This window comes from Elephas maximus, chromosome 21 (genome assembly GCF_024166365.1).
Source record: "Elephas maximus indicus isolate mEleMax1 chromosome 21, mEleMax1 primary haplotype, whole genome shotgun sequence".
Classification (NCBI taxonomy): Eukaryota; Metazoa; Chordata; class Mammalia; order Proboscidea; family Elephantidae; genus Elephas; species Elephas maximus.
Window position 1 is genome coordinate 54,073,346 of NC_064839.1, and position 13,192 is coordinate 54,086,537.

General features: G+C 54.9%; 1 protein-coding gene across 6 annotated transcripts in view; it reads right to left on the reverse strand.

Moving 5' to 3' along the window:
* PIEZO1 (piezo type mechanosensitive ion channel component 1) overlaps window positions 1-12,269 on the reverse strand; it is a 62,284-nt gene extending 50,015 nt beyond the window's left edge. For all 6 annotated transcript variants that reach the window (XM_049863755.1, XM_049863752.1, XM_049863751.1 and 3 more), the window contains exon 1: window positions 11,777-12,269. In XM_049863755.1, the coding sequence (XP_049719712.1) occupies window positions 11,777-11,840 (64 nt within the window). In that variant the 5' untranslated portion in view covers window positions 11,841-12,269. The remainder of the gene's footprint in view (window positions 1-11,776) is intronic.
* Window positions 12,270-13,192: the final 923 nt, after the last annotated feature.

Here is a 13,192-nt window from a genome sequence, read left to right on the forward strand (position 1 = left end):
GAGCGGAAAGCATCCTTTGGACCCGGGGTCCCTGCACTGAAAAACTGATGACAAGAAACTTCTCCCAGAGCTGACAGAGAAAGATTTCCCCTAGAGCTGGTGCCCTAAATTCAGACTTCTAGCCTCAACTGTAAGGGAATAAATTTCTGTTTCTTAATGCTATATACTTGTGGTAATTCTATCATAGCAGCACTATGGAAAAATTCCTAGAAAAATATGAACTGCCAAAATGAACTCAAGAAAACATAGAAAATCTATACTTAGACCTATAACAAATAAGGAGATTGAATCAATAATCAAAAACCTACCAGCAAGGAAAAGCTCAGGACCAGATCACCTCACTGATGAATTCTACCAAACACTTTTATATGAACTAACACGAATCCTTCTCAAAGTCTTGCAAAAAACTGAAGAAGAGGGGACATTTCCTAACACTTTCTATGAGGCCAGCATTACCCTGAAACGATCAAGAGATGATTGGATAAACAAAATGTGCTATATCCATAAAATAGAATATTATTCAGCCATAAACAGGAATGAAGTCCCTGGGTAGCATAAAGGGTTAAGAGCTTGCCTACTAGCAGTTTGAACTCACTCAGAGGCACCTTGGAAGACAGGCCTGGCAATCTGCTTCCAAAAAGTCACAACTTTGAATACCCTATCGGGCAGTTCTACTCTACTGAGTACATGACTCGGAATTGACTCAACGGCAATGAACGACAAGAAAACCCATTGCCGTTGAATCAATTCTGACTCATAGAGACCCTATAGGACAGAGTAGAACTGCCGCATAAAGTTTCCAAGGAGCACCTGGTGGATTCGAGCTGCTGACATTTTGGTTTGCAAATGTAGCTCTTAACCACTATACCATCAGGGTTTCCCAAACAACAACAAAGAGGAATGAAATTCTGATACACGCAACATGGATGAACCTTGAAAACGTTATGCTGAGAAAAAAGACAAAAAACGTTATGATTCCACTTATATGAAATATCTAGAAGAGGCAAATCCATTGAGACAGAAAGTAGATTAGAGGTTACCAGGGCTGGAGGAGTTATTGCTTAATGGATACGGAGTTCCTGTTTTGGGTGATGAAAATGTTCTAGAAATAGATAATGGTAATGGTTGTACAACACTGTGAACGTACTTAACATCACTGAATGATACATTTAAAAGTTATTAAAATGATAAATTTTACATTATGTATATTTTACCACAATTACAAAAATGCAAGCAGTTAAAAAAAAAAAAGACACCATTAAGAAAATGATTAGCCACAGGCAGAGAAAAAATATTTGCAGTACAAACAGCTGATGAAACACTTATGTTTAGAATCCATATGGAGCCCTAAAAATAAGAAATAAAAAGACAAACCATCTAATGGTGGAGGAACAACTCAGAAAAGGAGGGTGAGAATGGTTGCACAACTTGAAGAATGTAATCAAAGTCATATAGAAACTGTTGAATTGATGTGTGTTTTGCTGTGCATATTCTCAACAACAACAAAATAAATACATCTCTTTAAAAGCCATGTATATGAAAACTATAATTTAACTAAATGAAGCAAGGACTCAAAAAAACAAACAAAAACGAAAAAACAAACTATCCAATATTTTAAACGGGAAAAGACTGGAAGAGACACTTCACAAAAGGTATTTGAAAGGCCAATTAGCAAAGGAAAAGGTGATTAAGATCCTTAGCCATCAGAGCAATGCAAATTAATATCACAAGATACCACTTCACACCCACAAGAAAGGCTAACATAAAGAAAGACAGACAACACCAAGTGTTGATGAGGGTATGGAGCAACTGGAACTCTCAGACCCTGCTTAAGGCTGTCAATGACACAATCACTGTGAGAGCTGTTCGGCAATTTCTTTGAAGTGAAACATCATCTTCATGACCCAGTGATCCACACCTTGGTGTGTAGGAGTGGATGGAATGAAAATCTGTGTCCACAAAAAGGCACGCACGACTGTTCTTAGGAGCCTCATGGATAATCAGCAACATCTGGAAACACTCCAAATATTGGGAACAGGAGACTGGTTTCACAAACTGTGGTATGGGTGCATGAAGACATACTGTTCAGCAATTTAAAAAGATCACTGATAAACACAGCAGCCCAGATGAATCTCAAAAACATTAGACCGAATGAAAGAAGCCAGCTTCTGGGCAATTCCATCTCTAGGAAATCCAAATACCAGTCTATGGTATTAGAAATCAGAGTCAAGGAGGGAGGGGGTTGACTGGGAAGGGTTAGGGGGGATTTCCAAGGGGAATGGCAATGTTCTAGATCTTGAATTGACTCAATGGCAATGGGTATATGGATGTAGGAGTACCTGGGTGGGTGAAATGGCTAATGTGCTTGGCTGCTAACCAAAAGGTTGGAGGTTCCAGTCCACCCAGAAGAACCTCAGAAGGAAGGCTCTAGCCTTCTACTTCTAAAAAAATCAGCCATTGAAAATTCTGTGGATAATGGTGGTGGAATAATTTGGAAAAGGATATCAAGAATGGTTGCACAATTCAAAGAATGTAACTAGTGTCACTGAATTGTACAAGTAGAAATTGTTGAGATGACATAAATTGTGTTATGTGTATTTTTACCAGAAAAAAATCTAAAAAAGAAAAGCCTATGGAGCACAGTTCTACTCTGACGTACACGGGATGAACTGGAACCCATTTGACCAGAACTGGTGGTATATGGGTGTATTCAATAGTCAGACTCATCCGATGGATGGCTGAAGGTCTATGCACATTATTGTTTGCTAAATGTCCCTCGGCTTAAAAAAAAAAAAAAAAAAAACACCCCACGAGAAGTGTCACCCTTCTGAGGGGATGTTGTCAACTCCCCAAAACCTAAAGCTTGGCCTGGCACAGAGGAGATTCTCTCCAAATACTTCCGCATTTGCGGAGTGGACAACCAGTAACAGGAGGTGAAGTGACAGTGGGCAGGTGGTGGGGTACGTGGGGAGGAGAAGGAGGCCGGACCTGAGGACCGGGGGAGCCCTCTAAGGGGGCTTCAATAGGGGCATTGTCCAAGGCAGTTGAAGGCCATGGGGCTGGCGGCTGGGGGCACGTGAGTGCCAGCTCCAATTTCACTCTACCTCCTAAAAACTTCACCTCTCTGAGCCTCTGTGTCCTCATCAGTACAATGGGCTACAACTGTCTGCCATAGGAAGCATCTCCTGGGAGAGCCCGCCTCATGGCGGGCATCAGTGAGGGGCACTTGTGCCCTCCACGGGAAGACAAGAGGATCCAGGTGGCCTCATGGCACCAAAGTGTCTGCAGTGGGTAATGGGATGGTCTCAGTGGTTATGTGGGGGAATGAGCCTAGGCATGGAGGCAGGGAGAGGGACAGAGGGAGTGATGGCATGGCCAGGGTGGGGGCTGGAGGGTGGGAGCCAGAGCTAGGGCAAGCTGACCCTGGGCTAGAAGAAGAGCACCTGAGGTTTGTACCCAAGTGACCCATGGGATGGAGGAGGGAGACAAAGGAGAGAAGGGAGGCAGGGGAGCCTGGTAAACCGCAGGAGTGGTGCCTCTCATAGAGCGGAATGGGGCCTGGAGCTCAGGAATAGAGCAAAGTGGGCTGCAGCCAGGACAACAGAGGGGCTGCCTCCCCTGAAAAGCAACATAGCCTGCACCCATTCTTCGAAGACCCTGAGTGTTACATGGGTATCTAAGGCAGCTGCACAGGCTTGAGCCCCAGATGACTCGCCGGGTGACCCAGGCAAAGTGAGTGGACCACCCCTGGCCTGTTCTTTGTAAAGCACCCTAGGAAGAGCACAAGCTCCGAGGAGGGAGAGAGCGCGTGAGACACTGAGCAGTGCACAGCCAGGCACCTCGGGCCTTCCTTAAGCAGAGGGTGTGACGCTGTGGCCCAGGGACAAAGACTGGGAAGGAAGGGAAAACAAAAACAGCTGTTTGGTCCAGGCAGTTAAAATGATCTGTTGTTTTAAATGGTGTTTTGACTATAAACAGAAACCCCCTCAATGGGGTAGGAGGGTGGCGGCCACGCCTGCTCAGAGCAGAAGAGCTGGGCGTCCAGGGCCCATGCAGAGCTGAGCAGTGGGGCTCTTGCACAGACCACCACTCTGGAGACTGAGCCCCCGAGGGTGGGTAGGAGATTCCCAGCAGAGCGTACCTGATGGCCCCAAGCCGGCGCTAGCTCCTCTCACTGGCCTATGCCGGCCCCCTCCCAGCCTGGCTCCCAGGTGAAGCTGCCACAGTCACATTCCTTTGTCCTTTGGTACCTCTCGAAGCCTGAGGAATCTGTTTATGTCGCAGTTTGGTTGTTGTGTTTTCCCCAGAGGACCCACAGGGAAGGCTGTCCGATGGCCGGTGGCTTCCGGCCACAGTGGAAGTGAGGGGTGCTGGGGGCGCTTTACAAGCACCTGGGCACTGCTGGGGTCCAGGGCGGGAGGAAGCCTGTCTCTTACACAGCCTCACCCCTGCATGAGGCCAGCTCCTCTGCTCAGCACGGCCTCCACCCCACCCCCCATCCTACCCTTGGCCCCTGACCCGTCCTGCTTCCAGCCCTGCAGCCCTCCATCTCACTCCTAGCCCCCTCCCCGTTCCCCATTCTGCTCTCAGCCCTCTTCCTCTCCCCCACATCCTGCTCCTAGCTCCCCATCCTGTGCTCTCAGCCCCCATGGCCCCCCTGTCGGGCTCCTGGTCCCCCATCTTGCTCTCGGCCCCTGATCCCTCCATCCTGCTCCCGGCTCCCCATCTTGCTCTCAGCCTCCTACCTCCCCTTCCTGCCACTGGCCCCCCACCCCCTTGCCTGCTTTCAGCAGTTCTGGTGAGCCACCAGCCCCTCCTGGGCCCCTTTACTGCCCATTCACTACAGAGGAAACCACAGGAGGTGGCTGAGGCGGCACTGTCCCTCTTTGGCCTGACCCCGAGGAAGGAGAAGTGGCCCCAGCTATATATACTTTCAGAGAAAAATAGCGTGCAGATTGGAGCCTGGTAAACAGCGGCTGAGCCCCTGCCGGCCATGAGAAGGACCTAAAAATACTCACTACAATTATGTTATTAAAACACACCAGAGGGAGAGGCCCACCCACTCAGCAAGGGTTCCAAGATGCCAAGGGAGCCACACACACCCCAGGGCGCCTGCCATCACTCTGGGTACACTGGGGCTGGCTCTCTGGGATTTGGTTTCTCCTGAGGACAGCAGGTTGCCTGAGGGCCTGGTGGCAGCCTCAGTGTCCTCATCCACAAAATGGGAAGGCTGCCCTGTGAGCAAAGAAGGCATACAAGGAGCTCATGGCTGTGTGCTCCTGACCCCAGAGCCCCAGAGCAGCCTCATGCCCTCTGTGGGGAGAGCTGGGAAAGTCACCGGCCTTTCAGCTCTGAACAATTGTGGGGCAGGACAGGGGCCTCCGCGTCATCAGCTGCGGACCGCACACAGAGATACTACCGCTGTGCTCAGACAATGGAGAGACCTGGAAGTCGTGTGGCCTAGGAGCTACGAGGGAGGGGCAGGCTTAAAGGGCTACAGAGGGAATTTAGTCTTATCTCACTCGGTATTTTATTTTGTTACCAAAGTATGTATATATTATCTGTGTAATAATTTAAACCCAATTATGAAAGTAAAACCTTAGGGGCTGCAGTCAAGCCTCAGGTCCTTCCCAGCCCTGACTTCTCACCCACCACCCGATCTCTCATTTCCTTTTGTCCACCGCCAGGGGCCTGGACCCTAGAAAGAGCCACCCCTCCTCCAGCAGTGCCATCAACCAAGCCACCAGAGCATGCAAGTGGCTCTTCCTGCCTGGAAGGAGCTCCTTCCGGGCGGGGGGGGGGGATGGGAGCGGTTGGGGAGAGGGCTGACCATGGGGCCCTGGGAGCACCCTCCTGACACTGTCCTCAGGCCTTGCTGCCCTTCTTGCCCTCCTGCCAGGCTTGTGTCCCCCTACGCCTGCCTCTCCCCAGCCCTACCAGTCCCCACAGGCAGCCTGGACCCACTCCTGTGCTGCTGCTGACTTGTCCCCAGGGCTGACCCAAACCCTGGCCCACCGCTATCAGGGCCCATTCACTCCTGGGTCCACCTGCCCGACCTGCAGGGCCCAGGAGACAGCTCCGCCCCTAGCCCCCTTCTCTGCAAGACTGTGCAACCACCTACTTACGTGTGCGCGTGGGGAGGGGGGCTGGGCCAGGATGGGCCCGGTTCTGTCCACTGTTCTTTATTTTCATTATTTGTTCTCCCACCTGTGCTTGGCCTAGCACTCTGTAAACAAACACAGCAAGGACAGGCCCTCCAGTAAACTAGTTGTGGTGGAGTCAGTCCCACATGTCAGAGCAGAACTGCCCTCCACAGGGTTTTCAGTGGTTGATTCTTTTGGAAGTAGATGGTCAGGCTCTTCCAAGGCCCCTCTAGGTAGACTCGAACCTTCAACTTTCTGGTTAGCAGCTGAGTGCTTAACCATTTACACCACTTCAGGAACTCCACAGTCTCTTACAGAGAGGGAAGTTGAGCTCTAGGTACCCTCACTGCCCCCACCACAGCCTCCACTCTGTCCCACAAGCCCTTGACGCAGAAGCATGATCAGATTTGGAAGACTCCGATAGTGCCCGTGTGAGCAAATGGGGGCCTGTGCTGCGCGTGTGCGGGGCCAAGGGGGCTTCGCTATGGACTCCCCTGGGGACGTGTCCTGCTCAGGGTCAGGAAGACGGCTAGCCTGCAGTCACTCCCCTGCCCTAGACACCAAGCCTCTCCTTTCTGGAACTATTCAGGGCTGCACAGAGCAAGAGACCTTTCCCTCCCACCTGTTCTGCGGAGCCCTGTGTGGAGGGAGTGTGGGTTGGGTGGGCCCCTCTTTCTATCAGCTTCCCTGGAGGCCTGACCTGGCTATCCACCAGGCTCAGGCCTGTGGCAGCCAACACACCAAACATCTGGGAAATCACTCTGGAGCCCTATTCCCAGCAGGATGCTGGCTGCCAGGCCCTGCAGACGCTGGCCTATCCGGTAGAGGGTAACGCGAATGCTCCCGCCCACAGAGTGGCCTGAAGCCCCAGAGACCAAGAAATCAGAGTCCAGGAAGCAGCTATAAAGATTTTATAGTCTCCTTGACAGGTGAAGGAAAATCCTGGTGGTGTAGTGGTTAAGTGCTACAGCTGCTAACCAAAAGGTCAGCAGTTCGAATTCGCCAGGTGCTCCTTGGAAACTATGGGGCAGCTCTACTCTGTCCTATAGGGTCGCTATGAGTCGGAATCGACTCGATGGCAGTGGCTGGGTTTGACATGTGAGGAAACTGAGGCCTAGCAAGGTCACAGCAAAGCCGAGGCTGCTGTGGCCCATCACCCTCCCAGCTCCAGAGATGGGGGCTCCCCAGAGGAGACCAGGAACTTGGCTATAGGACAAAGGGGAGGTGGGGGTCAGAGGCTGACTTTGGGCCTGGGGAGGCCTTGGCACATCTCTCGGCTATAGCCTGCACCATGATCTGAATCTGTGCTGATCGCCAAACCCTCTGCAGCAAAAGCAACCAAGACTCTGCCCGGCCCTGCCCTCCCCATGCCTCCCTTTCTGTCCACCAGGTTCCTGTATGTAAAATGTCCATGCTCAGAGGTGTGGGGCTTGCCCCCCAGGAGAGGAAGAACATCACTCCAGCCTTGTCACTTCCTCCTAGGTAACTTAACTAGCTTACCTCCACCCCCAGACTCTTGTCCATAAAACCAGCCAAACACCTGCATTCTGAGGCTGGGGTAGGAGCTCAAAGGTCAAGTGTAGCCAAGCATATGTGCGCAGTCTGGGTGGTCCTGCCCTGCCCCGCCCACCTCTCCCAGCGCCCAGAGGACAACAGCGAGCTGAGACGGATATGCTGCCCAGGGGTTACATGCCCGTTACAGAAAAGCCAGACACACACTTGGTGAGGGTCTACCACATGAAAGATGGATGGACAGGAGACCCTTACCGGCTCATCAACTGTTCCTACGATGTGTGAATTCTTGAGTGTGAACATGTACAAAACTGCTTCAGTAACCAAGAAAAAATACAAGCTCTACAGAAAAGAAGTGAATGTCTAATTAAATATTTCTAAAACAGACCTCTGAGAGAAGAGCAATGCTCTGTTGAAGTCTAAGGAGAAGGGGAATTTTGAGGGAGCGACTTATCAGGACAAAGTCCTGGGAGAGGAGGTATAATTGACGCAGGGGCGGGAGGACGTCATAGACCCCTTGGGTCTCATACAGGCTGTCTTCTGGGGTTTCCCAGGGCCAAGGTCAGAGGAGGATCCCACCTGTGTGGGGTTAGAAAGGCCCTGCCTCTTCCTCTCATCATCTCTGAGTCCCAAGAGCAAACTAGGTGTCCCCTCAGGATGGGAGAGACACCACCCAGGAAGCTGCCTTGCGTGGCCAGGACTAGAGACTGAGAAGCGCCTCATTTCCTCTGCAGGACCCTTATCACTGCGCGCTGGGCAGATGTGCCCTGCAGTGGGCGGGGACCACAGGAGAGATCCACCTCACCCCAGGCAGCCCCTGCCGCAAACACACACACACACACCCCCTTGGTTTCCGGAACTAACAAAGCACTGCTCACTCCTGCTGACTCATTTAACCTCCAGGGGGGCCAGCGTGGAGGCAGTGGCACACCCCCTCTGCCAAGCAAGGGGGCCAGTGCCCAGAGAGTGATGGATGCCCATGGCCGCAGAGAAAAGCAGGCCTGTACCCAGCTCTGTGCTGTGAAATCTGGGTGCCCTCATCCTCACGGAACCACAGGGCATGGCCTCTGTGTCGACAACCGAAGGCTCCATTCCAGCCCTGAAGTCCAAGCACAGAGCCACCTTCCAATGGGGTCACTCAAGAAATACCAGAATATACAAGCACTACGACTTGCCTCCCCCACATGACTAGGAGCCGCAGGCCGGGGCTTTGAGTGACTGCAGACAAGTTCCTCTTGCTCCCGACAGAAAACAGAAAGAAAAGACTCCTTCGCTTGGCTCGAAGGGCGCTGGGACAAGGATCAAGAGAACACTCTGAAAAGAAGGAAGTGTCCCCTAAGTGCAGGGCAGGATTCTAGCGGCAGCACTTCTCAGTGACAGTCAGGGGCCTGGCCTGGCAGTGCCCCAGTGAGTGGTGGGCATGTCTCTGAGGCCATGTTGTTGCCTCTACGTGTCTGGAGATGCAGCGACACCAGAAAGAGTCACCACTTCCCACCACCTGTATTTCTGCTATGATGTCTGGGTTTCCGGCTGCCCCATTAGGGCAAGAGTCAGGGAGTATGATCCTGCTCTACTAGAACCACAAAATTTCCTGCCCTGACATCTTTCTAGACACTTCCAGCACTGAGTCCTGAGCCCCCAGGAATCCAGGAGCTCAGTAGTCGCCATTCTAGGAGCAGGGCCAGAGGTCTTCGCCAAAACTAGCAGAGGTTGTCAGGATTTTGGAGGTATCACCCCCCACAGAGAGTCGCATGGGGTGAGGGGCACTCCAGGATGAGTCAAACCCTTACCACAGCAGTGATCCAAGCCAGTATGGGGCTGCCTGGCTGACTAATGCCTCTGTTTGCCTCCCTGGGCACTCACTGCTGGCTTTCAAAACACTGGAGGTCCTCAGAGTCCCTGGCAGAAGACTGTCAGTGAGTGAGGGCACACAGGGGACAAGCAGAGGGGATGTTCTGACGCTCGGCGGGGAGGGTTAGACAGGGTATCAGCAGGGGCAAAGATGAGTTCTTTGGGAACGGCCTACATTTGAGGCTTGGAGCGTCCCAGGCATCATCTGGCACAGGTCTTGACCCCAGCTCTGCATTACCCTCCCGAAGAAGCTGAAAGAACATACTGAGGCCCAAGCCCCAAGCTGGGAAAGAACCAGTTTGGGGTGTGGCCAGGCACCTGCAGCTTCTAAAAGCTCCCCAGGTGATTCTAACTCACAGGCAAGGTGAGGACCCCTGAGCTCCTGCAGTGCCTCATCCTGCCCTGGGGAACAGCAGCCCAGGGGACAGGAAAACCCTCTCCAGGCGTGAAGCCAGGAGAACCCAGGCAGCCGGACTCATTCTCAGGAGTCGAAAACTGCAGTCTGAGGGCTGAAGTCAACCCCACACCTGTTTTGGTACAGCCCAGGAGCCAAGAGTGGTTTTTAAGGGTTGGAAAACATATCAGAAGAAGATAATTTCGTGCTGTGAAAATATTTACTATCTGGCCCTTTTTAGGAAAAGTTTGCCAGCCCTGCTCAAGGTAGCTCCACCACAAAATTGGGACCCTCCCTTGCAAGAGAGAGCCCTTATTCCCCTGCTTCTCTCAAGGGCCCAACACTATCTCAGGCCTCCAGCTCAGAGACATGGAAGAAAGGGCCTGCTGAGCCATGAACCACCTCAAAATGCAAGTTTAAGGAAGCTGCTGGTGTCCTGTGGGACTTCAGAAGAAAAACTACACCTTTAAGAAGCCTACCTGTCGGCCCACTCTGAAGTGGCCCAGCTTCTAAGCCCTGTTCTGCCCTGCATCTGGATTTACTCAGGCTTTCTGAAGGAAGAGGAGGCAAACAAGCCTGCACTGTTTACGTCTGTTTGACCCTGAGCTCCCCTGAACCAGTCCAAGGCTGTTCTGCCCACAGAACGGCTGACAGGCAGAGGGAGGCTTCTAAAAACCCTCCTTCCCAAGCTCAATGGTTTTCATTGAGTCCTGTCCTGAAAATGTTCCCCAAACTTCACCACCATTCTTCTCCACAAATCAAAACGCGGTCTGTCTGAGGCCCCACTGGACCCCACATCCCTGCCCCATGGGAGCCAGCTCCTACTTATAACAGAAGTTGGAAGAGGCCTACCTGGAGTGATTTAGAAGGTTCTGGAAGGGCCTTCCAAACAAAAACACCTCCACCCACCCGTGGATGGATATTTCCACTCAATAGACTCTAGCAAGACAAATCACTCCATTTTTCCGTGAGTTCATTCAATCAGACTACTTTCCAGCTCACACCCAGTAGAGACCAGCGCACGTAGAGGGGGCTGAGGGCGGTACGGGGTGGGCCAAAGTCCTGGAAACTTTGCCCTGGACAAGGTGGAAGGCGAGGAGGATCCCAGAGATGTGCCCCTGGAACCTGGCAGGCTGATTCCAAGGTCTCGGAACGCCAGCCCTGACACCTAGGCCAAAGCCTTCCGGGAGAACGTGCCTCCCTAGCACAGGGCAAAGGCCTGCCCGCCCTCACCGCACACTCCACTCCCCACTCCCGTAGTCAGCCGGCCTTAGGGGAAAGGCAGGGAGGAACCCTAACATTTTTTTTCAAAGGACCGCACTGCCCCAGGCCGGCTGGGGGTGGGGGGAGGGAAGCGGGAAGTGTGGGGGGGAGGGGAGCGCCTAGGCACGGCTGTTCGTTCTGCTGGAGGCTCCAAATTAAACAGTTCCAGGCAGGAAGCCCGCCTTCTCCCAGATTGGTCAGGAAGTCATGATGCAAGTTTGCACTTTAAAAAAAATAAATTCGCGCCCCCTCCTCACGCTCCAACTCCCACATGGGCACACAGTCCCCTCACGGCTGCCCCATCCCCAGCGCAGCGCAGCGCAGCGGCGCCGCCGCCCTCTCCAGAGCGCTCGGCCGGCCCGCTCCGGGGCGCGCCGGGTGCCCCTCTGCCCGGCCCGCCCTTCCTGCCCAGCTCGCTTGGGGCCCCGCCGCGGCCCCCGCGCCGTCCCGGCCTCCCCGCCGCCGGCGTCTCATGCCTCTGGAATGCGCGCGGCCCGAGTCCCCGCGGCCCGCCCGCCCTCCCGCCGCGCGCAGCCCTCGCCGGCCGAGAGTTCCGGAGACCGGGCGGGCAGAGGGCGCGGCGGTCCCCGCGAGCGGCGCGGGCCCCACTCACCGGCCAGGAGCGCGAGCGGCAGCAGCAGCCAGTAGAGCGCGGCGCCGAGCACGTGCCGCTCCATGCCAGCCCGGCCAGTCCGGGGCCGCGGAGCCGCGGCAGCGCTAAAGGGAGGTGAGGGGGCCCCGGGACCCGCTCGCCATGGCGCCCGGGACGGGTCGCCGCACGTGCCGCTCACCGCGGCCAGAACACTAGGCTCGCCCGGAGGACCCGCGGGTCCACGTTCTCCTCCGGCCGGGCCGGGGACCGGGGCCCGCGCTCGCTCTAGTCCCGGCGCTGCGCGGCGAAAGCAGAGGCCGAGAGGGACAGCGGCGCGGCCCGGCGATTCCCTAGTCGCTCCACTGCCCGCCGCCTGCCCGCGGGCCTTTATAAGCTCGGCCCCGGCCCTGCCTCCCCAGCAGGCCCGCCCCCGCGCTTCCCCGACGGTCCGCCGCGCCCGCTCGGGCCGGGCATCCCCAGCACGGTCCCGCGGGCCTCCCGCCCCACTTGGGCGCCCGCCCCACTTGGGCGCCCGCCGGAAACCCCAGTCCAGGGCCGCCCGGAGAAGCGGCATCCATCCCCTCTCCCTTTGGGACTGACGCTCGTCTCTCGGTGGTGGGCAGATGAGGCGCTCCTGCCTCGGGGCCCGGGCCCCCATAAAGGCTCCCCAGCCTGGCTTCCCATGGCGGCACCCCACGCGCAACTGCGCCCCGCGTGGCCGGAGCGACTTTAGTTTGGCTCCCCGAGACAGTAGGACGCAGCGCCCCCTGGGGACCGTGGGGTGGCTCGGAGCCCTTCGCCAGCTAGGCCGGCGGTGCCCCACGTGGGCAGAGCCTCAGCCAGGCCTGGCCGCTGAACCACTTGGCCGCCAGCGCTGTGGGCTAAGCCGGGCAGGCGGCTGCTTCCTGCCACCGCCAGCCCACCGGCCCTGCTCCCCCCGCCACCCAACAGTGGTAAGGAAAGCTTCGGAGCACCTGCAGCAGCCCGTCCAGAGGTCTGAGTCCAGGGTGTGCTGGCCTCCCCCACCCCCCGGATGTGGGCTCCGAGAAGGGGAGGGTCCTGCTCTGTAAGAGCCAAACCAAAAACCCAACTCGTTGCCATCGGTGGATTCTGATTCATAGCAACCCTACAGGGCAGAGTAGAACCGCTCCATAGAGTTTCCAAGAAGCGACTGGTGGATTCGAACTGCTGAGCTTTTGGTTAGCAGCCATAACTCTTAACCACTATGCCACCAGGGTTTCCCCTGTAAGAGCAGAGCCCCCTGAAGTGCAGCTGGATTCTCAGTCCCAGGACCCCAAACTCTGCAGTGAGAGAACATCCCAAAGGAACAGATCCCTGTCTTCGTCCTCCCCTGCTCTCTGCCTGGCCTTCCCCTGGGGCATCATCGGGGTAGCTTGGAGGGCCTACCCTTTGAGGGCACTGAGGCCCACCTGTCCC